Source organism: Panthera leo, chromosome C1 (assembly GCF_018350215.1).
Source record: "Panthera leo isolate Ple1 chromosome C1, P.leo_Ple1_pat1.1, whole genome shotgun sequence".
NCBI lineage: Eukaryota > Metazoa > Chordata > Mammalia > Carnivora > Felidae > Panthera > Panthera leo.
The window spans coordinates 117,372,043-117,397,230 of NC_056686.1; the positions used below are offsets into that span (position 1 = coordinate 117,372,043).

The 25,188-nt window shown below is 38.7% G+C and overlaps 1 protein-coding gene across 4 annotated transcripts in view; it reads right to left on the minus strand.

Annotated features, from left to right (window-relative positions):
* EPB41L5 (erythrocyte membrane protein band 4.1 like 5) overlaps window positions 1-25,188 on the minus strand; it is a 141,643-nt gene continuing 116,455 nt past the window's right edge. For 3 of the 4 annotated variants that reach the window (XM_042954191.1, XM_042954190.1, XM_042954188.1), the window contains exons 20-25: window positions 23,141-23,205; window positions 18,454-18,544; window positions 16,629-16,703; window positions 10,338-10,379; window positions 9,839-9,969; window positions 1-4,673 (exon numbers count right to left, since the gene is read on the minus strand). In XM_042954191.1, the coding sequence (XP_042810125.1) occupies window positions 4,607-4,673; window positions 9,839-9,969; window positions 10,338-10,379; window positions 16,629-16,703; window positions 18,454-18,544; window positions 23,141-23,205 (471 nt within the window). In that variant the 3' untranslated portion in view covers window positions 1-4,606. The remainder of the gene's footprint in view (window positions 4,674-9,838; window positions 9,970-10,337; window positions 10,380-16,628; window positions 16,704-18,453; window positions 18,545-23,140; window positions 23,206-25,188) is intronic. The other variant, XM_042954189.1, reaches the window with a different exon arrangement.

A 25,188-nucleotide genomic window follows, 5' to 3' on the forward strand; every position in this document is an offset into this window, starting at 1 on the left:
AATGTTTCACAAAAGCTTTATTTGTGGTCACATCTACGGTTGTCATGTCAGTATACAAACAACTCAGTTCAGTGCAGTGCTTCTAATACAAGTCATATAAAGCTGTGGAACACAATGAATAGTGCACTTGATATAAAAATAAATTACACTTTAAAAGCTACTGAAAAGCTTTACATATATAAAAAGTAAACACAAAATAGTTAGTGAGGTCCTTTAAACTGTCTATCATACCCAGGTAAGAAAATTTATTTATGAAAATAAAAAGAGCAAGGGATCTGTACTAAAACACCTCCCTGATAAAAAGAAATCCTGGGAAGTGACTGAATTATTATCTCGAGCAATGTGATAAAGAGACTCACGTATCCTATCTTAAAAGTGGAAATAATTCCGGCTCTGGCACATGTTCACACAGCAGACTTAAGCTCAGGACAAATTTCTATAATCCAAACAAGTCTCCTCATCCTGAAGGCTAATAGATAGGAAAAGCTTCCAACTTTTGTCTGATCATTCGAAAACCAGAGTGTTTGAATTTTTGAGAGGAAAAAGGGACAAATAATACAGAAATGTCCATTCTTCAACTGCAGAAGACTCCAGGTTTCTAAGCAACCAAAAGGCTGAAGGCAAGATTAATGAGGAAGTGGGCAGGCCTCACAAAGACGCTCAGAGCTGGGAGACCCACGACCACCCTGTCCATGCAAATGAAGATGACATCGTCCAGAAACGTCAGGGGCCTCCCAGTGGCGGATGATGCTGCAGAACCTACCTGAACACTTGCCTGACTCCCAGGGAGCCATGCTGACACTCCATGAAGCTTGAAGTTGGAAGCAGCACCTGTTTTTGTAAATGAACTTCCCTGGAACACAGCCGGCCGATGCATTTCCTACTGTTTTGCTGCTTTTGTACAACAACGGCACTGCTGAGCAGTAAAGTATTATCTCAGCTCTTTACAGAAAAACTTTGCTCATGCCTGCTCTAAATGAGGAGACAAGAACTTTGCTTCTCAGGACCCTTACTTATGGAAAAATATGGAAGATCTTTCTCTATGTAAGAGACTGTCAAATAATCCTGCTCTAAAATGGTCTCTGAAGCAACACCTGAACTTTCATTCTAGGGCTTATGTAAGAGAAGACAGAGGTGCCGGTGTTAGCCAAAATTGGGAAGCATGAGAGAAGAAGCAGTTAAGATGCAAGGGACAACCCAGGGCTTTCATCCTTGATTGTCCACAGAACTTCCGTGATTATGCAAAAGCAGATAAAGGTGAAAACAGACAGCAGGCTATAAGAAATATTTTTAAGTAGAATTTTTCCGAAAACAATATAAACATCTTAAGAAAGCTGCTCAGGGAATGTCTGAATTTATCAAGCTCAAAGGAATCTGCTCATTCCTTCACTCAGCAGCGCTTCTAGAAGGGCAGGCGCGGGAGAACCATGCCCCCTTCCAGTGTCTCCAAGAATGCTACTGTGACAGCAGGGAGAAACAGGATCTCATTTATCACTTTACAAGTTCTGAAGAAGAGTTGAGGGCAGAAAGCTGAAGCCTACAATCTGATTTTAAGCCCCAAACCACCTCTCCCTTCCCTGCCCGGACTGTCACATGGCCTGACTTGAGATTCCTGTCCTTTCTGCTCCCCCAAGGCCGGCAGCAGGCACCTGCTGCATGGCTCTGTACTCAGTGTCTCTGGGGCAGGATACACGGCAAGCCCGGAGACGGAGCAGCGGCCGCAACCCAGTCTCAGGGAGCCCCTCAGACCCTCGAGACGCCTCAGGACAACACAAGAAGGCCTGCCACCCTCTCGGCGCCAGCCCTTCCGCTCCCAGTCACAAGTGCCTTCATGGCTGACCCTAATGAGTTACTGGAGTCCAGGGTGGAACTGGAAACTCTGGGAAGAAAGTAACCACAGAGAAGCTGAGCCTGTGGCTAACAGCCTCCTGTTATTTGTTGCCAATCTGGGTCTGTTATCTCAGCTCTAAATCACCTCCGAGCTACTTTCCAAGGGAAGAACACTAACAGCTTTCTAGCTGGAGTGCTCAAATCAACTATTGTTCTTGCTCTCTTTTCAAACATGTTCACATAATTATAACGTTGCCAGTATTTCTTTTTAGCTGTATTTCCTAAGGTGCATGGGAACCTCATTCTAGATGGAGAAAAACTTCCTGCCCACCCAGCTGTCATTGGGAACAGCCACTGGGGCTCTTTGAGCTCACCTGAGGATCCGAGCTTCAGTTAGTTTATCCGAGGATTCAGATGTGCAGGTGGGTTTTAATCTTTTGCAGTGGAAGACTGAGCCCTGAAGGTCACCGGCGGGCAGTGCCACCATAGCTGTAACCAACCTGCCTTCTTATCCAGCATCACCTCAAATCCCTTCCTCTGCTCATATTCTTCACTGACTCACACATATATGCTTCTCTCTCATCACAGAGATGGACTTTCCCCTTCCCTCTCGGACACATTCACAGATATCCTGAGCCCTGCAGTTCTCTCCCCCCCCACTCTCAGATAAGCAGAACGAGATCGCCGTCACAGCAACTCTGGGGAAGGCGGCAGCAGCAGACATGACAGGGAAGTTATTCTACTTGACAGGCACCTACACTGTCAGGGCCAATTCATCATGAAAGTATAAATTTCCATGTTTACCACTTCATGCCAGGACAGAAGACAAAATTTAGCGTGAGGTTTAAATATAGTTTAAGGAAGTCTTTATCAATATTCTAACCAGCAAGAATACAGGTACCTGAAGACACAGAGGTTATAGACTATTTTTAACAACTTATTCCTCAATTTTAAACAGTTTAAAATGAGGCTGGTGCTCGCTCCTAAACTGGCTGGGATGTTGAGGCCTTCCAAGCTAGTAATGCCTTAGCTGTTCCGTACCGCGGTTACAGGCACAACTTGAACCTTTCAGTACTTCTAGCACTGTCAGCACACTAGAAATCTGATGGCCAGTCCAGCATGTCCCGGGCTAGGCCCCTGGTTCTAGCTGTCACTTACAGCTGCGAGAAAATGTGTTTTACAATTAAGAATTGGCAAGAGCTCAACCAACGAAATTCACAAGCTTAGCACAATGGCTAAGAGGAGGAAGCCAGCAAGAAGCGCCAACTTTCTTTCCTTCACCAAAGTTGTTCCGTGCAAAAGTGGTTTCCAAACTCTACAGCTCCCTGGGAAACAGCACGAGATTAAAATTCCTGATCTTTCCAATCAGACAGTAGCACATGTTTGCCTGAGCACATGACTGTGCTACAGGGAACCCAGGACAGTCCAAACCACAGAGTTTTAAAGGTCACAAAACTGGATGTTCTTTTATGCTGAGCAACATAAATTAACACTCAATTATATACATAATACAGGGCAGAAAACTAAACATCAAATTCCAGGAGGTACAGTTTGATATCAATCTTTGATCACAGGGATTAACAACTATACCAAGATGGTTTCCACACTATCCTCATTCCCAGTAGCAACTGGGAATTCTTAAGTTTTAAAGCCAAAATAATAGTGTTTTTCTGGATGCTGAAATTGCAAGTGGTTATTTTTGCATCTTTGTTATTTTCTATATGAGCGTGTACTACTTTAATATCCAGAATTTTTTTGTGTACCAAAAGTGACGAGGAACTTCTAGAAACTTTTTAAAATTAACACAAAATTCCTAACATAAGGTGAGATAGGAGTTCTTCCAGTATGCAGAGTAGTTTCAGACATGGTAGGTGTTCAAGAAACAAAATCCCCCTACTCCCTGATTCCCCATTTCTGTCCTGGTATTTTTGTTTTGTTTCATTATCTTTAGTTGATGAGTTCTAACTTTATTTAGCCCATATTAAAAGGAAAAGAAGTCTATGTCCAAACTGGTAGCAGTGTGGGGAAGTGACTGCTATCTCCGTCCAGGCTGAAAAGTTACAGTCTATGTGTGTGGTGCATGTGTTTCCTATAGGGAAGCAGGGCTGAAAAAAAATATGACGCAAAATACACACAGTTTATCTTAACCTTAATGTAAACCTGGGAGTATTAAGATAGCCAGTCCAGTAAGATGTTAAAAGTATGGGAGACATCTGGAAACCTTCTGTATTCTAAACTTCTTTTTAGTACTGTAATAACTGTAAACAAGCTAGGCCTTAATCTACCTACATAATGCCCTCATTAATTTCCTAAATTCCTGATTTCTAGGTATTCAATGGGTAAGGGCAAGTTCTCTAACAGGCATTCAGATCAAGGACACTTATCCTGATACTAGGGAGAGAAATAACATTCAAAAGGCTATTACTGACTACCAGAGACCTCTGGTTAAGGAGGGGTTATGAACAATTACACCCACTAGATGGAGCCAAGAGTTTGAAGGAAACCACAGAGAAAGTAATTCTCGTTTCAAGAATTGACAACTGCAATACAATTATAGGTAGATACCCTCATTTGATCAAATACGTAGTGTAATTAAGCCCTTCCAGTTGGACGGAAAATGTTTTTCACCGAGTTGAAGTCTAATCTAGGTGAGCTTTTTTAACTCACAAGTAAGGACAAGCTCCTGAACCCAACACATTCCAGCGGAAATTGATTCCAGGACGGACAGCTGCAGAGTGCTGGGCATTCCAGTTATAAGTGAGAAGGAGCCAAACCCTCAGAGCTCAGTAGTCAGTAAACACTTCTGTTTCAAGATGGCTTCTTCGGCCAACGTTGGAACAGAGCTGAAAGGAAGAATGGGTTACTCGTTATTCAGTAAAACCACTGGGGTGGGAACAACATGGATTTCTCCACCAGTGCTACATGGAGCAGGTTGACAGTGAAAAACCCAAAGTGACTATGCTGCAGCACCAAATTTAGCAATGAGACATTTACAGAAGGGAATTTTCTAGATAATTGATGCTTATTTCATCTTGAAATGAAATCTAAAGGTATCAATTTCCCCTACTTCCTTGAATAAAAGGTACCAAACACTTACTCATTTGTTAATGAGCCAGGGTTATTATGAATAGCAAGAACAATACTATGCAGAGCATGACAGCAACCCGCTCAAAAACTACCAAGGGAAGGGGGCACACGATTCTGTGCTTTACACAGATAGTCCCAGATGGCTGTGGCTCAGTTCCCACAGCAGGTAATCAGAGTTATGTGAAAAAGAAAAGGCTGTGGGCTCTGCATGAGTGCCCAACAGTCTCTGCCACAGCTGAAGAGCATGTACACAGATGCAAGGATGTAACGTCATCTATTTGGTTTCATGAAAACCTTAAAATATACAGTACAGAGAACACAGTTTAACGTGGTGAAACTACTAACAAACTTTATAGACGCAACAGCCATCATGTGCCACCTCCCTCATTTCTACTACACAGAGACAAACACTTTCAACAGTTTTCTTTTATTTCAGTATTTTCCTTCACTTTTCTGTGTCTCCGGGTCTCAAGGTGTAGTCCCTGGAATTTGTTATAAATGCAGATTCTTAGGCACCACTGAGACATACGAATCACAGACTCTGAGGCTGGAGCCAGTAAGCTGTGTTTTAATAGGTCCCCCAAGTGACTGTGATGCACAACTAGCAAGAGTCTAAGTGGCCTCTTTCTACAATGACTTCCTGTCATGGACTGGCAGGGCTTACCATTCTTATAGCCCACTCACCAGCTCCCCAATCCTCCCTTCCTATCTTTTCAACAGTTGTGGAAACAATTTTGATCACATAGATATTCAGTGTTGTAATCATTTCCACAATGTGGAATATTTCCACAATTGACAGACGTATATTATGTTTTTTTCTTATACAATTCGTTGTTCCTGGACTAAAGAACTGCTTCCTTTTTTGTTGTGACTGTCTGTTCAGTTTTCTGTACTTATTTCTAATTTGTCCCTAAGCTTGCAGATAGAACCATGGATCTCTTCACAGTATATCCAGACAGGTCATGTAACTGTTTAAACACTGGGGTAAGGCCATTTGTTTGTATTTTTTCTTAGTAATATCCTTCCTGGAACTCTGTACCCCCCTCTTCAAATCTGTACAGAATCACTTCTAGACCTGCAGGGCAGCTGTTGCCTTGGAACTTCCCTCCACCTTCCTGCTGGTTAATTCCTGCACCGGTTTCCTGGGTCCCATGTCTTCTTGGATAATCATCTTATTTTGATGGAACACATCTCCAGTGAGTAAGCCCACTTGGGAAGTACATATTTTAGAGAAACTCTATGCTCACTCTAATCTCACATTTCATTGATAGTCTGGATATAAAAACCTAGGTATGGAGTGCCTGGGTGGCTCAGTTGGTTAAGTGTCTGACTTCAGCTGAGGTCATGATCTCATGGTCCATGAGTTCAAGCGCCCCATCAGGCTCTGTGCTGACAGCTCAGAGCCTGGAGCCTGCTTCAGGTTCTGTGTCTCCCTCTCTCTCTGCCCCTCCCCTGCTTGCTCTCTCTCTCTCTCTCTCTCTCTCTCTCAAAAATAAACAAAAAAAAATTTTTTTAATCTAGGTGAAAAATAATTTTCCTCCTGAAATCTGAAGGCATTGCTCTATTATCTTCTTACTTTCAGCGAAGTCTGCTGTCATTCTGATTGCCAATCCTTTCACATACTTTTTCCTCCCTCTCTGAAGACTTACATCCTCTCTTAACTCAGATATTCTGAATAGGAGTCCTTGGTGTTGTCTATTTTCATTCTCTGTGCTGGGTACTCAGGTCCGTTGAATCTAAAAACTCAAGTACTTGGGTTCTGAGAAATCTCCATTTCTTTTACAATTACTCTGTTCTTTTCGGATCTCTAATGATTCATATACTGGACTCCTTGGACCAATCCTCCAATTTTCTCTTCTGTCCCAATTTTCATCTTTTTGTTCTACTTTTTGGGAGAGTTCCTCAACGGATCTTCCACGCCTTCCTTAGATTTTATTTTTAACATGGTTAATAATTTCTAAGAATACTGCGTTTTTTCTTTTTCATTTCCTGTTACTGTTGCACGGATGCAGCATCTCCTCTCTCATGAAACTATTGTTTTGTGAAGTTTTTGATGTTCACATTCCTTTCTTTCCCCCGTTTCTTTTTCAGTTTACCTGTTCTAATTAATTTTCCCTCAGACATCTGATAATTTTTGGCCCTCTTCGCACTTATGAAGGAAGCACCCATTCCTATTTAAAAGTGAAGCACTGGAATGCCATTTGGAAACTATACACATAAGCACACTCCCTACACTAATGGGCTTGCAGTAGAGTCACCGGGCAGGTTTCCTGGCAATCTCATCGGGGCAGCCACAAAAGTTAGTCTCTGGGAGCCTTTTGTCTTTATTGGTCAGTTTCTCTAGAGAATAATCCTCTTATTTCTCAGCTGAAGACATTTTACTTGGCCAACAACATTCTGGAAGCTGAGAAAGAAGGAAGGTTGGCTGTCTCACCCTTCAGTGTACGGACTTTGAGTTACCTCTGCTTCAGCTCAGAGCCTTACTCTAAACAGAAACTCTTCACATCTGGAGCCCCTCTGGCCCAGCTCTTCCACAAAAAAAACCTGCAGAATCATGCTGGCATGGGTACAGTGAGGTTGGGGGGCGTCTATGCTATAAATCTTTTCAACCAGTCCTCAGATTCTCAGCCCTACCTTCTGCCCCATCTTCACAAATATCTGGTACCTCCAATTCCTGAGCTCTTTCAGGGTTCTGCAGTGGAAATTGGCTGGCTTTTTTATTTTCTCAGTTTCCACCCCCTCCCCTTTTTAGGCCTAGATTTCATTTTTCCCTTCTCTGTGAAGTTGGTTACTATTATTTCTCTGCTTCCACAACCTGAAATCTTTCAACTGCTGTTGTCTTCTCCTCTATTCTTTGTTCTTGTGGTCTTATGCCTTTAAAGTAAAATTTTACACACAGCACCCAAAGTAAATCTGAATCTGTAGAGATGTGACCAGTCATCATTAAAAAAAAAAAAAAAAATTACTAATTATCACACATATATATTGAAGTGCACATAGCATGAGTTTACAGCTTGATGACTTTTTGCAAATTGAACATACCTTTGTAACCAGCATGCAGATTAAAAAAAAAACAAGAAGAAAACTGAATTTGTATTCCTCAGTGACTAGTCAGGTCGCACACTGTCTTGTATGTTTATTGGCCATCTGGATGTCCTCTTGTAAACTGCCCTATTCAAGTCTTGCCAATTTTTCTATTTAGCTATTTTTTTCTTATTGATTTACAATAGCTCTTTATATATTCTAGATAGGAGTCCTTTGTCAAAGACAGAGAGATAGAGATAAATGCAAAGGTGGAAGGAAGTGCAAATATTTTCTCTCACTCTGTGGCTTCCCTTTTTGAGATCTTCCAGTTACTTCTTTTGGCAAACAGAAGTTCTTGATATAACCCAAGTTACCATTTTTTTCCTGTATGATTAAAGATTTTTGTGAGTTGTTTAAAAAATCTTTTCTGAGTTCTAGGATGTTTGCTTATGTTTTCTTCTAAAACCTTTATTATTATTTGATGTTTCACATTCAGATCTGAAATCCATCTAGAATGGATTTTTGTGTATGGTCTGAGGTTGGGTCAAGATTAATTTTTTCCCTCACGAATGTTTAATTTGTCCAGCTGATTTACTGACAGATCATCCAGTCTGTCAGTAGCACTGCATAGCACTGCACCACCCCTTTTTCACAAATGAGGTAACTATGTATGTGTGGGTTTGTTTCTAGACTCTATTCTGTTCCACTGATTTATCTTTTTTTTTTTTGAGGTCTAATTGGCATATTAACATTATATTAGTTTCAGGTGCACTACTGTCATCTTTGATCTCTTTAATTCTTCTATGACTACTTTGTTTTGGGAAGGAGAGCAGACAATCTTCTTTCATCTGTCATTTTTAATTTACAAGTCCTTAAGAACGCATAAACTCAATTACAAAGCATTATCACCTGGTCCTCTACATGTAATTTCTATTTTTACAGTGGCAATTATTAGGCATATAAATGGTTAGAAAAATAACCTATTAAGATTGTATAAGGTGCTATTTGACAACTATACGTGAGTTCCCCAAGGCAAGTCCCATGTCTGTCTTATTCACTGCTGTCTTCAGTGCTGCCAAACCAGATAAAATCAAGGCCTGGTACATAACAGACATTCAATAAGTGTTTGCTGAGTGAGTGATTATATTAAAGACTGTGGAGATAAGAAAACGACTTAAAATGAAACTATCAGTTTCTCTCAAGCTAATCAGCTCTAATAATTTTTTTCACTTAATTAGGAAATTTTTCTCTAGTTAGGAAAGCATCTACTTCAACCGACTTACACTCTCGGCATCCAAAGAAGATATGAGAAACAGACATAATCAGAAAAAAGTCCGAGGTGAGAATGAAAGCAACTGTACATCTTTTGCAAAAGAGGCACAGTTTTGGTCCTGACAACGAAAAGCTGAAGAACTACATGCCAAGCGAAAGGTCTTTTGAGTCCAGCTTCTGTTTGTGGCATGCGATATGCTGAAATAAGCTTGTAACAGGTGTCAGTACAAGGTGTGCCAGAGCCTCACCTTGGGAATCTCCTATCTCCCTCTTATCTGTGACTCTTCACCTTACTGATGGACAACATAACAGTTAAAGCATGAAAGGAAAAGATATAAATGAATTTGAAAACAAATATAAATTTTTCAAGATAAGCCTATTAACATTTATGAAGATTTCATTAAAAAAACCTAGTAATAATAAGGCCTACTTCATAATTTTGTAGAAGACTAACTGACAAGAAAATAGAAAGAAACACTATTCTAAATAATAAACAGAAAAAATTTACCCAGTTTCAATTAAGTTGAATTAAAGAAGAACTGACATTACTGCTATAAATATATTAATTTTACTATTTTTTCCTAACAGATGCCTAAGAATTGCAATGGAGAAATAATTTCCTCACCTGGTCACAGCATCCACCAAGAATGGTGCCGGGGCAGAAATCAGCGAGGCTGCTTCTCTATTACCATGTCCCTCCTTCCCCGCCAAGGACGGCACGCTTCCTGCCAGTCCATCAGAAAGAACACGGCTCTGCTGAGGGAGAAGACAAGGCATGTAAGCAGGGGTGACAATGCCCACCCGGGCGTCAGCCCTTCAGCTCCAAGTCATCTTCTCTAATGATTATGGTCATAAGTAAGAGCATCCTGATGGTCATGGCTGTTTGGGTTTGTTTTTTTACCATCTTTCACCTCAGATTTTTATTTCTGTTTTTGTCAGCATCCTTAATGAGCATTTACAAATAGAAAAATTAAATCACTAGTTTGAAGCCATTAAGTCCAGGTAACAGAACTCTGGGAATGCCCCCACATTTTTAGGGAAAAGCAAGAGCCTGGTTTTCCTCAGGCTTTAGCTTTACTCTGACAGGGCAACCAAAAGAAAAACCGCCAATGTCATTCACCTACCGGCACAATCCACCGTGGTGTGATCATGGATGTTGAAGATACCTAAAATAAATGTTATATATGTGTTTACTTTTAGGGAAGTCTGATTTTCATAATCATTCTCATAATGCTTTCTTCTCCTATGAAGTGCACAGTTCTTAATGGTTCCCCCTAAGCTGACACGCACTTTGAATCCAAGATCCTTTTCTATGACACAGATGCCATACTCACCACTTAAGAGGGAATCTCTTTAATTTAAAAATGTTCTACTCCAAGAATGCTGTTTCTACTTTCAGTTCCTTATTAATGGACTTCCCTCGCTCCCCAACCCTGGCATCCAGTTTAACATTTTATTTTCTGACATTTCAGTTCACTGCAAACAATCATAGCCTTCTTGGTAGCATCCTGAACAGTGGATTGTGACTAATCCAAATTAATAGCACAAAAGACGTACACAGAAAAACAAATCTGTTTATATACAGGTCATTCCCTGATTATCATGCACACGCAAACATTCATACTGCTCCTGACTCACAGGGTCTTTGTTACATTCTTTTTAATGTTTAATTTTCTAGATCTTACTTCTATGTGTAGAATTATAATTTCATGAACTCTTCCTATTTTATACAAAATCAGACTAGTCCCTAGACTGGCGGCCTTAGATCCTGATAGGAAAAAATTAACATAAGTCCAGGTCTTATTAATAAGTTAGGTGACCACCAGAAGAACAAAAATACAACATAAGACTTTCCCATCAATATAAAGTAAATGTACTTTTATCACAGGAAATAAAAAGGACAGAGAAAGAGAAAGACTACATGGTAAAAGTAAACAAAAAAATGGTTTGGCAGAAACACATCCTATAATAACCATAATTACAGTAAATATAAATGGATTAAACTCCATTTATGTAACATATAAATGTATCTATGTATATAATATGTATACAGTATATAAATTTATATATCTATATAAACTCCATTCAAATAAGACTTAAAAAACAAGATAAAAGGGCGCCTAGGTGGCTCAGTCAGTTAAGTGTCTGACTTCAGCTCAGGTCATGATCTTACGGTTCATGGGTTCGAGCTCTGTGCTGACAGCTCAGAGCCTGGAGCCTGTTCCTCATGTCTCCCTCTCTCTCTCTGCTCCTCTCTGTCCATGCTCTGTTTCTCTCTCTGTCTCTCTCTCAAAATAAATAAACAGCAACAACAAAAAAAAACCAAGATGCAGCAAACTGTTGTTCACAAAGGTTCACTTAAAACCAACAGATACAAAAAGGCTAAAAATAAAAGCACAGGAGGTTATACACTAAGCAATATAAACTGAAAAAGAAAGCTAGGGTGTCAATTTTGTATCAGTCACAAAGGAAATTAAGAGAAAAAAAAGGGGCAAAGAAGGACACTTTAAAGTGCTCAAAGGAGTTTGAGAAAGTTTAATTACTGTTAATATACGTGCACCTCACAGCATATCTTCAAAATACACCAACTGACAGATTTAGCAATAGATGAGAAGGGAATTAATCACTAATTGATACAGGTATGAAACACACTCTAGAAACTGACAGAATATTAAAGAGAATCAGCAGATTGACTAATGAATGAATTCAGCAACTCTGTTAGACACAAAATTAACTTATAAATTCAACTGTAAAAAATTAAATACCATTCACGGTATCAACAAAATTGTAACAAAACTACAAAGTCTTTAGGACTTAACCTGCAACTTAAGAAGACTTATAGAGAACATTTATAGACTCAAATAAAGATGAGCGAAAACACAAGTATCGTGTTCATGAAAATGAAAAGATTTTACAAAAGTGCCAGGTTTTTTTTTTTTTTTTCAAAATAATCTATACATTTAATATAAACTGCATTAAAATGCCAGCAGAATTTTGGGGAAAATCTGCCATACTGATGCTGAAATTTATAAGAATACACGAGATATCAGCACAAAGCCAGAGTAAGAAACACAACAGTGGTAGAGCAGAAAGAGCCCACTGGATCAGAAACACACCAACTGGGAAAGGATGGATTATTTAGTAGATAATATTGGGAAAATTGGATCTTTATATGGATGAATGCAAATTTGGGTCATATCGAAACCACAACTGACCTCCTCCCCCAAAACTTCAAACTATTCTAATGGATTAAAATCTCAGTGTGAAAGGTAAAATAAAATTAAAACTAACAGAAATGAATACCTTTGATCTCAGGGGATGGGGTGGCAGATGCGGAAGGAGTTTTTTCAAACCCTACACCCCAAACAATGAGAAAAAATGAAGAATGAATGGCATCAGAATAAAAGGTTTCTGTTCAGTCAAGGCTATACACCTATTTTACTCATCCATCTCCACAGTGATAGACATAGCTTGCCTCAATCTCCTTGCTACCTGCTAAAATGACACAGTGATAAAAATGCCTCAGATGTGTTAATACACAGATTATGAGAACATATTTTTAATATCTAAGACTGACATATGATTAACAACTAGACTGACTATACAAGAAATTCCTGAAATCATCAGGAAAAAGACAGGAAACCTGGTAGAAAAATGGGTAAAAGAAATGAATAGCTGACTCACTCACAGGGGAAACTTAAATCAGCAATAAAACAATGGAGGAAATATACCATTTAACTCATGTGAACTGTAACAATGAGACAAACCCATAAAGATGGAACACATTAGACAATCAGATAAAACGCAGTGTAAGGAAAAACTGGTAGGAATGTAACTATGGGAGCCATTCTGGGGGCAGAGAGCAATATCCAGTATTCATATATGCACGCAATTCAGCAATACTACTTGTGGGTATTTATCCCACATTCTCCCACAGTACCTTCAAAGAAATGTGAGGTTGTTCTTTGAAGTTATATTAGTTGCAGGTGTACAATATAATGATTCAACAATTCTAGACATTTCTCAGAGCTCATCAAGGTAAGTGTACTCTGAATCCCCTGCACCTAAGTCACCCATCCACCCACCCAACTCCCCTCTGGTGACCACCAGTTTGTTCTCTGTATATAAGAGTCTGTTTTAGTATTTGTCTCTTTTTCCTCTGTTCATTTGTTTGGTTTCTTAAATTGCACACATGAATAAAATCATATGGTACTTGTCTCTGTCTCCCTTATTTCACTTAACATTATGCCCTCTAGCTCCATCCATGTTGTTGCAAATGGCAAGATTTCATTCTTTTTTATTACTAATATTCCATTGTATGCATATACCACAACTTCTTTATCCATCCATGTAATATCAGTCGATATTTGGGTTGCCTCTATATCTTGGCTATTATGAATAATGCTGCAATAAACATATGGGTGCACAGATCTTTTTGAATTACTGTTTTCATTTTCTTTGGGTAAATACCCAGGAGTGGAATTACTGGATCATATGGTGATTCTATTTTTAATGTTTTGAGGAACCTCCATACTGCTTTTAGCAGATGTTTATCTAAATAAATATATGAAAGTTTCCTGGAAGGACACACAGCAAATACAGTAGAATGGGTGCCTCGGAGGAAAAGGGGAATGGAAGTCAGGAATGGAGGCCAAAGGAAAACAAAAGAAGACAAACAAAAGAAGACCTGCATGGACCTAAGAAGATAGTCTGCTGTGGCCTGAGAGATATAATTTGGGCATCTGACTTTAAAAAAATTGGATACTATCCTATTGGTCTTAGAGATATCTTGTCACAAATTTGTTACATATTTACTAATTTCCAAACTGATCGGAATCTTAGCGCTTTCCAGAACTTTTTCCCTAGCCTTAGTAATAGATATTTCTGCTATAAATTTTAGATTCTTTCTGCCTTTGTTCCTCTCAGGGAAGATAGAACTTTATGATTATAATTTGCACACTCCTTGAGAATGCTAACTATAAATGAGGTAAACATAAAAATATAATAAAAACCCTTCCCTCAATAAAATGCACTTTATTTATTTAATTTTTTTAAATGTTTTATTTATTTTAGAGAGAGAGAGAGAGAGAGAGAGAGCGAGCGAGCGCACACAAGTGCGGGTGGGGAGCAGAAAGAGAGGGAGAGCACAGAATCCAAAGCAGGCTCCAGGCTCTGAGCTGTCAGCACAGAGCCTGATATGGGGCTCGAACTCACGTGCCGTGATATTATGACCTGAGCTGAAGTGGGATGCTTAACCGACTGAGCCACCCAGGCGCCCCAATGCATACTTTATTTAAATATCTATAATTTTTTATAGCTTTACTGTTTTATTTGTACAGTTTTACTGTTTTCAGTGATGAAAAGTTTTGTTGAATTGTTTTTCAGAATACAATAGCCTTCTTAAAGCCAGTTTAAAATTAATGGGAAAATAAAATCTCACAAAAAAACAGGAATACCTGAAAAAAATAAAAATTAGAAAGTACAGAACTTATATTGGCGGGGCTATAATGACAAACTTTAATACAGGAAGTCTTGAATGAGAAAAACATTGTATTCTTAGCTAAGAAGAAAAATTATTACAAATTTGGCAATTTCCTCAAATTAACTTATGAATTTAATGTATTTGCAAATAAAAACCCAAAGGATTTTGGAGGGGTAGGACCTGAAAAAAAATTCTATAATTCTTCTGAAAGAAGTAATAAGCAAAAGTAACAAAACAAAACAGCTACATAATGATGCCTGGCTGACCTTACTGTATATCAAAATCAGTTAAAAAGCTAGTTATTAAAAGAGCGTTACAGACCTAGTAATGGAGAAATCTGTAAGTGTAACAGAACAGTCCAGATGCAGAATCTAAAATACATCATATTCTAAATTTTGATTTAAAATAAAAAAGCATTCTTAATTTTTAGGGAAGGGAAAACATATTAGTGACACAAAAGGGTTGTTTCATCAATTTGATTTTCATCACTCTATCCACTTATGATAGAGTGTACATGGAATAAGGTTCTGAGTTAGGCCCCAGGGATTCCTTCTCTGACCTTTAGGCCATCTTACATTAATCTTCAAAGTTCCTTTTTTTTTTTTTTTTGTCTTTATAAAGGATTACCATGGCCCAATACTGACAATATCCCTTTTATCTTCTGCCTATCCACTTCTCCAGATTTGTGATTTATTCTTATCCTTTGGTCAAGTCTCTGTTTATTGATCTAAGCTGGTGGTTCCAAAAGAGTAGTTCCCAAACCACATCTGCATCACCTGGAACATGCGAGAAATGCAACTTCTCAGGCCCCAACCCCCGACACCAAATCAGAAACTCTGAAGGTGGAGCCAGTAATCTTTGATGCACCCTCCAGATGATTCTGATACACACCTAAGTTTAAGAACTAAAGATCTAAGCAAACACCCAGCTGCACAGAAAGCACTATCTGTACTTCCAAGCCTTAAGAATGACTTGTAGTTCCCAAAGCAGTTCTTGTCATGTTACTCAGAAGACACTAAATGAGTTATTTGTATACCTTTCATCCCTACGTCTCTGGCAGGAAAGAACTGTTTCTTATTTGTATTATAATTCAGCCATAGTATCCAACAGAGCATCTTCCATACTGCAGTAACAATCAATATGTTCAATGCCAACCATTCTTATGCTCTATATCCTTATTGTTTTAACTCTATATTTATCCCCAGTCTTCCTCTCATGTTATTTAATATAATGTTGAATAACAAAGAGGCTTATAGTAACATGTGGTTTCTATAAAGTGACACATAAATTCAAAGTGGTGAAATTTTAGTAGAAAGGCAAAGCTAAGTGGTTACTGAAGTATGGCCCCTTATTAAATGAACAGTTTTACTATATGGTTAAAAAGGCAAAATTTGGGGGTGCTTCAGTTGGCTAAGCGTCTGACTCTTGATTTCAGCTCAGGTCACCATCTCACAGTTCATGAGATCAAGCCCTGTGTGGGGCTCTGCACTGACAGCATGGAGCCTACTTGGGATTCTCTCTCTCTCTCTCTCTCTCTCTCTCTCTCTCTCTCTTTCTCTCTGCCCCTCCCCCCTACTTACACACACACTCTCTCTCTCAAAATAAACTTTTTTTTATTTAAAAAAAATTTTTTTTAACATTTATTTATTTTTGAGACAGAGAGAGAGCATGAACAGGGGAGGGTCAGAGAAAGAGGGAGACACAGAATCTGAAACAGGGCTCCAGGCTCTGAGCTGTCAGCACAGAGCCCAACGCGGGGCTCGAACCCACGGACCGCCAGATCATGACCTGAGCCAAAGTCGGACGCTTAACCGACTGAGCCACCCAGGCACCCCAATAAACTTTTTTTAAAAAAAGGCAAAGATTGGAATGTAGCAGGAATACTTTTCAAAACAGAAATTCCTTTCCACTTTGCTGTTTTAAGCATATTTACCTGAGGTGTGATTGTGTGGTCAATTAGATTCTCAGTCAGAGATAAAAGCAAGGCATCCAATTCATCTGTAGCATCCTAGGGAAGATAAAAAATACATACCTGTTAAATGAATCATTAACCACCTAACTAAATTTTTTCCGCATCTTCTCAATTTACAATTCTGACTCAGGCCTGCTTGGTGTTAACCTTTAAAAAAATCCAGGACATTCAGGAATCATGGTTATTATAGTGATTCCACTTTTGCTTGAAGGGGAACCAGACTACAATCAGAAGCTGAAAAAGATAAAGTATCATGTGAATTTTTACAAAGCTACTCTTTTTAGTGAGACAAAACTCGGGTAAGGTTAAGACCGTCCTGGCTCTTAGTTCTTAGACTTGAAGAGAGAGGTAAAAAGGTTCAGCATAGGAGACAGTGAGTGAAGAAGATGCCTAAATTACAAACACTGCTTTATCCAGATGTGCCAGTACATCACTGTTTACAGAAGAGTACAATATGAACTTCCCCCATAAATGTTAATTAACACTTTTTAATTACTATTTGAAGCACCTTATGGAAGATGCAGCTCTGTACTATAGAAGAGAGAGATAGAGACAAGGTAGGTAGGTAGGAAGAACTTAAAGAGAATAAAAGATAAAATTCCAATCTGGAAATAAAAGAAGAATTCAGGGTCTAGTACACATAACAAAAAGGCCCTTGGTTTATACAGTTCTATTTCCACCTATCTGCCTTGAGGCTGTGGTCAATCTCCTATTTATGTCTCAACATTCAACTTAATTTTAATCACACATAGGAAAAAGTTGTTCTCTCACTTCTCACATCTCCCTCCTCTTATACCAACCCTCCCCCCACCCCCCACCCCCCGCCGTGGCCTGGGTGAGTGCCCCAAACAGCGTGTATCTGTCTCTACCACAATGTATTAAAATTATGTTCCCCAGTGGAATATAAGCAGTTTGAAAAAAGAGGCCGTGTTTCATTCACTTCTGAATTTTTGAAACTAGCGTGTTGTCTGGTACATATTACAAATGCAATAAATCTTTGAATTAAATGTCCTCCTCTGTTCCAAAAAATCTCAGGTTCCACTTCAATTTCAATGACCAACAATGTCAATATGGCTTTTTAGAATTTTAATTAGCAGAAAGGAAGCTCCTAACTGAAGATATTTTAGGTTGGATTTTTTTTAAACCCAAAAGTCTGAAAAATTATACACCTAAATATTAACTATACATTGTCTTTGGATAGTGGGAATATAGGAGATTCCTAATTTTTTCTCTTTATGAAGGATTTGGCAAATTTCTACAATAAATGCATTTATGTAGTTAAAGAGGTAAACGTTTATTTGCAAGGACAATTTCTTATTTAACTTGCAAATTAAAACACTCAGTGGGCAATGAACTGGGTTTCTCTGATTTCTAGACTGATACAGGTGTCACAAGTGGCTATCAGGAAGGCAGAGGCTGTGATGACCTGGTTAATACTGCCAACACAATGATAGGTTGCTGGTGTTTCAATTAATATTTATTTAGTGCCTACTATGTGTCATCTATCATTTGAGACACTAGGGAGGCATAGCCAGCATCAAAAAAAACAAAAATACAAAGAGCACCTAAAACAAAAGGCCAACAAATAACAGAGAAACTGAAGAAACCCCGTGATACTCTTGTGAGAGATCTGACAATAGGATTCTCCCTAGAGAACTGAGGCTCAATGCTTTTCTTACAGCTTAAGTTCCGGTATCCACCAGAAATCACCAGATGTCTATGATTATACTGCAGGACTCAACTCAGTATGGTCTTCAGAGAAACCTTCAAAAGTAAGGGTTGTTACCTTAAGAACAGAACCATTTGCTGCAGGTGTGGTATGCATCAGAGCAAGAGAATCTTCAGGAAGGGGCACATTATTCTCATTTAATACAGCACTGGAAGAAAAAGATAAATTCACATCATGGAGCACCTATACAGGCATAGGGAGCATTTTCAAAGAAAGGGCTTCACGAAGAACAGTAATGCTTCACGTAGAGGAAGAAGAAATGACAATTTGTGAGGGGCGTGATGGCAGTCAGTGTTGCACTCATATGCCTTTGTGAGACCCTTCCCCATCTACCATGTAACAATTTTCATATCCACATCAGACTCATTCACAGATGGATCAAAATGGCAGACTACTTTACTTCCCTCTTAAATCTTACTGAAGGTTCAGAAAAGATTTATCTTAAAATAAGGCAGATACACCAAAAAGATAAATCAAGTGACTGATTAAAAAAAATTTTTTTAATGTTTATTCATTTTGAGAGAGAGAGAGAGAGAGAGAGAGAGAGAGAGAGAGAGCACGCATGAGTGGGAGAGGGGCAGAAAGAGAGGGAGACACAGAATCTGAAGCAGGCTCTAGGCTCCGAGCTGTCAGCACAGAACCCGACGTGGGGCTCGAACTCATGAACCACGTGATCATGACCTGAGCTGAAGTCAGACGCTTAACCGACTGAGCCATCCAGGTGCCCCCAAGCGACTGATTTTTAAAAGCTGTTATCAAATACATGGATGGGAAACCTTGGTGGACTAGAAATGAATCAGAATACCTGAGATATGGGAGAACAGTCAGGAAACCAGAGGGAGAAGCCAACACTTAAGGACACAGGCTGCAGAGCTCTGCTGCAGAAGGCAGAAGCCACATCTAGAGTACTCCAGATATTACAACAGGATTAGCCAGATGACAGGATGCCAGAGAATCTGCTACCCGAAGGCCTGGCCGGAATCACAGTGGTGTCTAATCCCAGATAAGAATAGTGAGAACAGGAGCAGCGTTACAGATGGCTTCAACACCAGGGAGGAAAGGGGGAAATCTAGAGCCAAAGACCGTCATCCACCAGGAAAACACATCCAGCAGGAAACCCCAGTCCTTCCTAATGTCACTGAAAAGTGTGCAAACAGGAGCAGTTCCTGTCCAATCCTACAAGGAGAATGAGAAAAAATAAGAAATAAATCCCAGAGTGAAAAAGTGAAGTGGAAGCTATGACTGTTGCAGCCACAACTCTGAGGCAAAAAGAGGCAAGGAAACAAAAAAAGAAGAAATAGTTGTGAGAAACAGAGCAGCAATCAAGATGTTTCAATTAACGGATACTAGACATTCAAGAAGATAATGACTTATGATTTTCCAGAACTGAAAAAAGACATAGGTCTTCAGATGGAAAGGCCACCTTGAATACTAACAACAACAACAAAAAAAACTGTTTTAAACCTATTCTTAGACCATACAGTAATGAAAATGAAGAACTTCAAGAATAAGCAAGCAGTAAAGCCTAAAAAAGAAAAAAATATAACTTTGTGCTTCAGAAAGAAGAAACAGCTCAGAGGAAAAGATTCAATGTAAGAAAAAGTGAGCATTAAAAGGAGTGAAACAACATGTTTTACAATGAATTCTCCCACACCTTCAAGAAAAGATTAGTCATATGTACTTTACACTGCTGCAAAACATGGAATGAAGAAGATGAAAAGATTCCGCAGCCATTCTGCTCAGTGTTATGTCATGACCCAGCAAATTCACTCCCATGTAGGTATACACCCTAAAAAAATCCTCACAACATGTGTAAGGAAGAACATGTACAACGTTAATTTGGAACAAACCCTGGTCCATTAATAAAAGAATAAACCGTGACTGACTTAGGTAATGGCAGTTACAATGAAGGAACTATGGATAATTTTTTAAAATTCAGATATGTCAAAACAAAACCCACTAAATTATATTCTTTAAATGGGTGAATTGCATATTTGTTTATTTATTTATTTATTTAGAGCATATACACACAGACAAGCGAGGGAGAGAGGGAGGGGGAGAGGAAGAGAGGGAGGGAGGGAGGGAGGGAGGGAGGGAGGGAGGGAGGGAGGAAGAGGGGGAGAGGGAGGGGGAGGGGGAGGAAATCTTAAGCAGGCTCCACGCTCAGCCCAATGCAGGGCTCGATCCCACAACCCTGGGATCATGACCTGAGCCGAAATCAAGAAGCAGATGCTCAAGTGGCTAAAGCCACCCAGGTGCCCCTTCCCCCACCATAGCATTTAAATTTTATCTCAATAAAGCTGTTACTACAAAAATAAATGATATGCATAGCCATTTCTCCAAAGTAAAAAAGACATCCAACATCCTCAGTGAATCAAAAGTCAAACCACAATGAGACATGCTTCATACTCTCTAGGATGGCTATAATTCTAAAGATGGAGAACAATGAGCACTGGAAAGAATGTGGAGAAAGTGGTACCCATATACACTGTTGGTGGGAACAGAAAATGTCGCTATTTTGGAAGACAGTTTGGCAGTTCCTCAAAAGTTGAACCTAAGAGTTACCAAATGACTCAGCAATAACCCTCCTGGGTATATATTAATAGAACTGAAAGCATGTCTACAAAAATTATTTTTTGTTGTTGTTTATTTATTTTGAGAGAGAGAGAGAGAGAGAGAGAGAGAGAACACAAGCAGGGGAGGGACAGTGAGAAAGGGACAGAGAAAATCTCAAGCAGCCTCCACTCTGTTAGTGTGAAGCCCAATGCAGGGCTCAAACTCATGAACTGTGAGATCATGACCTGAGCCCAAATCAAGAGCCAGACACTTAACCAACTGAACCACCCAGGCACCCCCAAAATTCTCTTATGTGAATGTTCACGGCAGCTTTATTCATAATTGTCAAAAAGTGGGAACACAAGTGTCCATCAATTGATACATGGATAAACAAAATGTGGTCTATCTACAAAGTGGAATATTATTCAGCCCCGAAGAGGAGCGAAGTACCAATACATGATACACTACGGATGAACCTTCAAAACATTCTGTTAATTGAAACAAACCAGACACAAAGGCCACATATTGTGTGATTCCTTTAGATGAACTGTCCAGAGTAAGCAAATCCAGTATGTGGAGAGACTGCAATGGGTATGGTGTTGCTCTTAGAGGTGATGACCACGTTATGGAATTAGATTACTGGTAATGGTGCAAAACTTTGTCAACATACTAAAAAGCACTGAATTGTATACTTATAAAGGGAAAATGTTATGGTACGGAAATTACAACTCAATAAAAAAAGATAAGGAAAAACAGTCTATACCTACTACAGCAAAATGTGAAGATAGTACAAAGCTTGACATTTGGTACACAGACAATATATAATCTCCACAGTTTTCTAGAACCTTGAAATATTAAAAGGAGATACAGTAATTTTTAAAAGTGTGGTATGGCATGGGGGGAAAAAAAGATTAGAGAGAAGATTAACAAAAAAGGAAAAGGTACCGAAATAGACCCAAGCATAAACAGGAACTTAAACACATCTTAAAGGATACATTTCAAATCCTAGGGGGAAATTAGATTATTCAAAATATCAGCAGCCATTTAGAAAAACAAATCTAGAAGTTGGGAGTACATTCTAGGGTGTTTCCAGCAGTAAGAGTTCAATGCAACTGGGCAGTCCTATCCCCATTATTTTCCTATTGGAAAAAAAAAAAAATTTTTTTTAAATGAAGTTCTAAAAGACTCTAAATAATAACAGTATTTAAAGTGTTGTGGGCCAGGAGTGGCTGGGTGGCTCATTCAGTTAAGTGTCCAACTCTTGATTTCGACTCAGGTCATAATCTCACATTTCAGATCAAGTCCCATGTCAGGCTCGGTGCTGCCTTGGGATTCTCTCTCTCCGTCTTTTTCTGCCTCTCCCTTGCTTGCAATTGCACACATTCTCTCAAAATAAATAAACTTTAAAAAAAAATTTAAAAATTAAATGTCGTGGGCCAAATGATTTACTGAAGTTAATTAAAAAGTTAAATTGTAATTCTAGTTTTACCCTGATCACCAATTAGTATGTTTGTTGAATACTAACTACACAATACGAAGCATGCTATATGCTTTAGGGCTATGTTGGTTACAGTACCTGGAACTGAATAAGATTAATCAGGAAACTGCTCACTGAATACATTTTGAATAATGGGAAAAGAAATAGCACTCATTCATTCAACAATGTTTAGCACCAACTAAGCACAAAACACTGGATACACAGTGATGAACAAAACAATTGGCACAGAGCAGGGGATAAAAGCCTAGCAAAACAAATAAATGGCCTAATACTCATTAAAGGAAAGAGACACAGAAGGGACTTAAAACAGCAAAGAAATTTATGTGAATAATGTAAGAGCCCATAGTAGAAAGTTTGTAAGAACAAAGCCACTGTGATAATAGGATGGCACTGAAGTTAAGAGAAATAATATACATTCCTCACCATGCAGATTAAAAATATCTTTAAAGGTCGCTTTTGCTCTGCAGTAGAAGGATGAGAATGTAGAGACTATTAGAATTATCTCTAGATAATCTAAAACTAGGAAGTAAACAGCTATGATGTAATGGATACAAGAGTGAATTCAAGCTATCTTTCAAATAGATATCCTGAAATTATTTGGGGATACACTGAAGAACAGGAAAAAAGAGCAAAAAAGCAAAGTTAAGAGGAAAAGAACATCAAATTAATTCAGTCTAACCCAAACTGTACCTGTTTGTGGCAGCATCCTGAGCATGTGCGTTTTTATGACTTAATAAGCTATCTTCTCTTGTAACCTGAGAAAATGAAGAAAAAAAAAAAGTAAATCTTTGTAAGGATACTAAAGTAATAAGGAATTTACACATCTTTCCAGTAAAAACAGAAATATCACTTTGCTTCAGTTCCAGAGGTAATCATACCTTACATATGGAAATACCAGTACCTCACCTAGTGCAGTCTCACCCATACCCAAATTAATAATCCACACTTCTACTTCAATAGTACACAAATTTACGCCCTTTACTAGACAGCTCTCAATTATTTAAGACACCATGGTGTGTTAGTCAATATATACAGAATCCCAAAAGATTCGATGTCAGAATTTTTTGAATTTACCTGATAAAAAGAAGAGACAGATACTAAGCTGCATATTTGGCTTTTTATTTTTCCCTGAACACAAAAGGTATGTTAGGAGGAAATTCTAAAATATTTTTCTGAGGGGATCAGTTTTTTCTCTTAACTTGATTGAGGTATCATTTACATAGAGTAAAAAGCACATTGTTAACTTTTTTTTTATTTTTTTAAATTTACATCCAAATTAGATAGCATATAGTGCAACAATGATTTCAGGAGTAGATTCCTTAGTGCCCTTTACCCATTTAGCCCATCCCCCTCCCACAGCCCCTCCCATAACCCTCATGTCTCGGGTCCATGAAATACAGCCAGACCAACACTAAACCATCCTACACACCTAGAAAACTGATTGGAGCACACGTTTTTAATGTGTGGTTTGATGAATTTTGAAAAATATATACAGGTGCATAACCAACACCACAATCAACACGTGCAACACTGTCACTACCCCCACAGTGTTCCCTTGAGGCTTCCAATGCAACCCCATCAAAAACCCTGACACACGGCAAACAATGAGCTGTATGTCCTATAGTTTTATACACATGGAATCATAATGCCTATCTTTTCAGTGTCTATCTCTTTAGAATAGCATGACGTTTTTGAGATCCACCCATGATGCTCATGTATCACCAATTCATTCCTTTTTATGTGCTGAGTAGCATTCCACTGTATGAATATACCACAATTTGTTTACCTGTTTATGGACATTTGGGTTTTTCCTAGTTTTTAGCGACTTCAAATAATGCTAAGAACATTCATGTACTAATAACCTGTATGAACCTACGTTTTCATTTCTCTGGGGTACATACCTCAGAGTGGATCTGCGGGGTCATGTAGGAATTGTGTATTTAATACATTGTCAAATGCTTCGTAAAGTGCTTGTAACGTTTTATATTCTTACCAGCAACGTGCACTGCAGGAGTGCCATCACTGCTAACACAGGGATGGTCAGTTTTTAATACTGGCCATTTCAGTGAATGTGTTTTTCAGCACGCATGTGATGCTAGCTGTAGACTTTTTTCGTTGATACCCTTTATCAGGCTGAACAAGCTCCATTCTATTTCTAGTTTGCTGTGAGCATTTACCATGAATGGGTGTTGATTTCTGTGAAATGCCTTTTCCATATGAATTGAGACAATTTTCTTTACTTTTTAATATGGTCAACTACAGAGGTTTTTAAATTATAAACCGACTTTTTTCCTGAGATAAACCCTACTTGGTCTATTTTGTTAAGGATTTTTGAGTCTATGCACAAGAAGGGTATTAGTCTATAGTTTCTTTTCATATGAAATCTTTTGCTGGTTTTGGTATACCAGGGTAATACTAGTATCATTAAATGAGTTGGGAAGTGCTTCCTCCTCTTCTATTTTCTGAAAGAGTTTGTATGGAACAATTATTTCTTCAGTAGATTTCCCAAATGAAGGCATCTGGCCCTGGATTTTTCTTCATGGGGAAGTTTTTAACTGTAAAATAAAATCTTTTTATTTTAGGGCTATTGACTTTATTTTTCTCTTCTTCAAGTCAAGAAAAGTCCCAAAGTGGAAATATCATGTAAGGTAACAACAGTAACAACTACCGCCACTGCTAATACAACACATAGCTTCAATACTTGATCAAATGCTGTTTATGTGCCAGGCACTCACCAT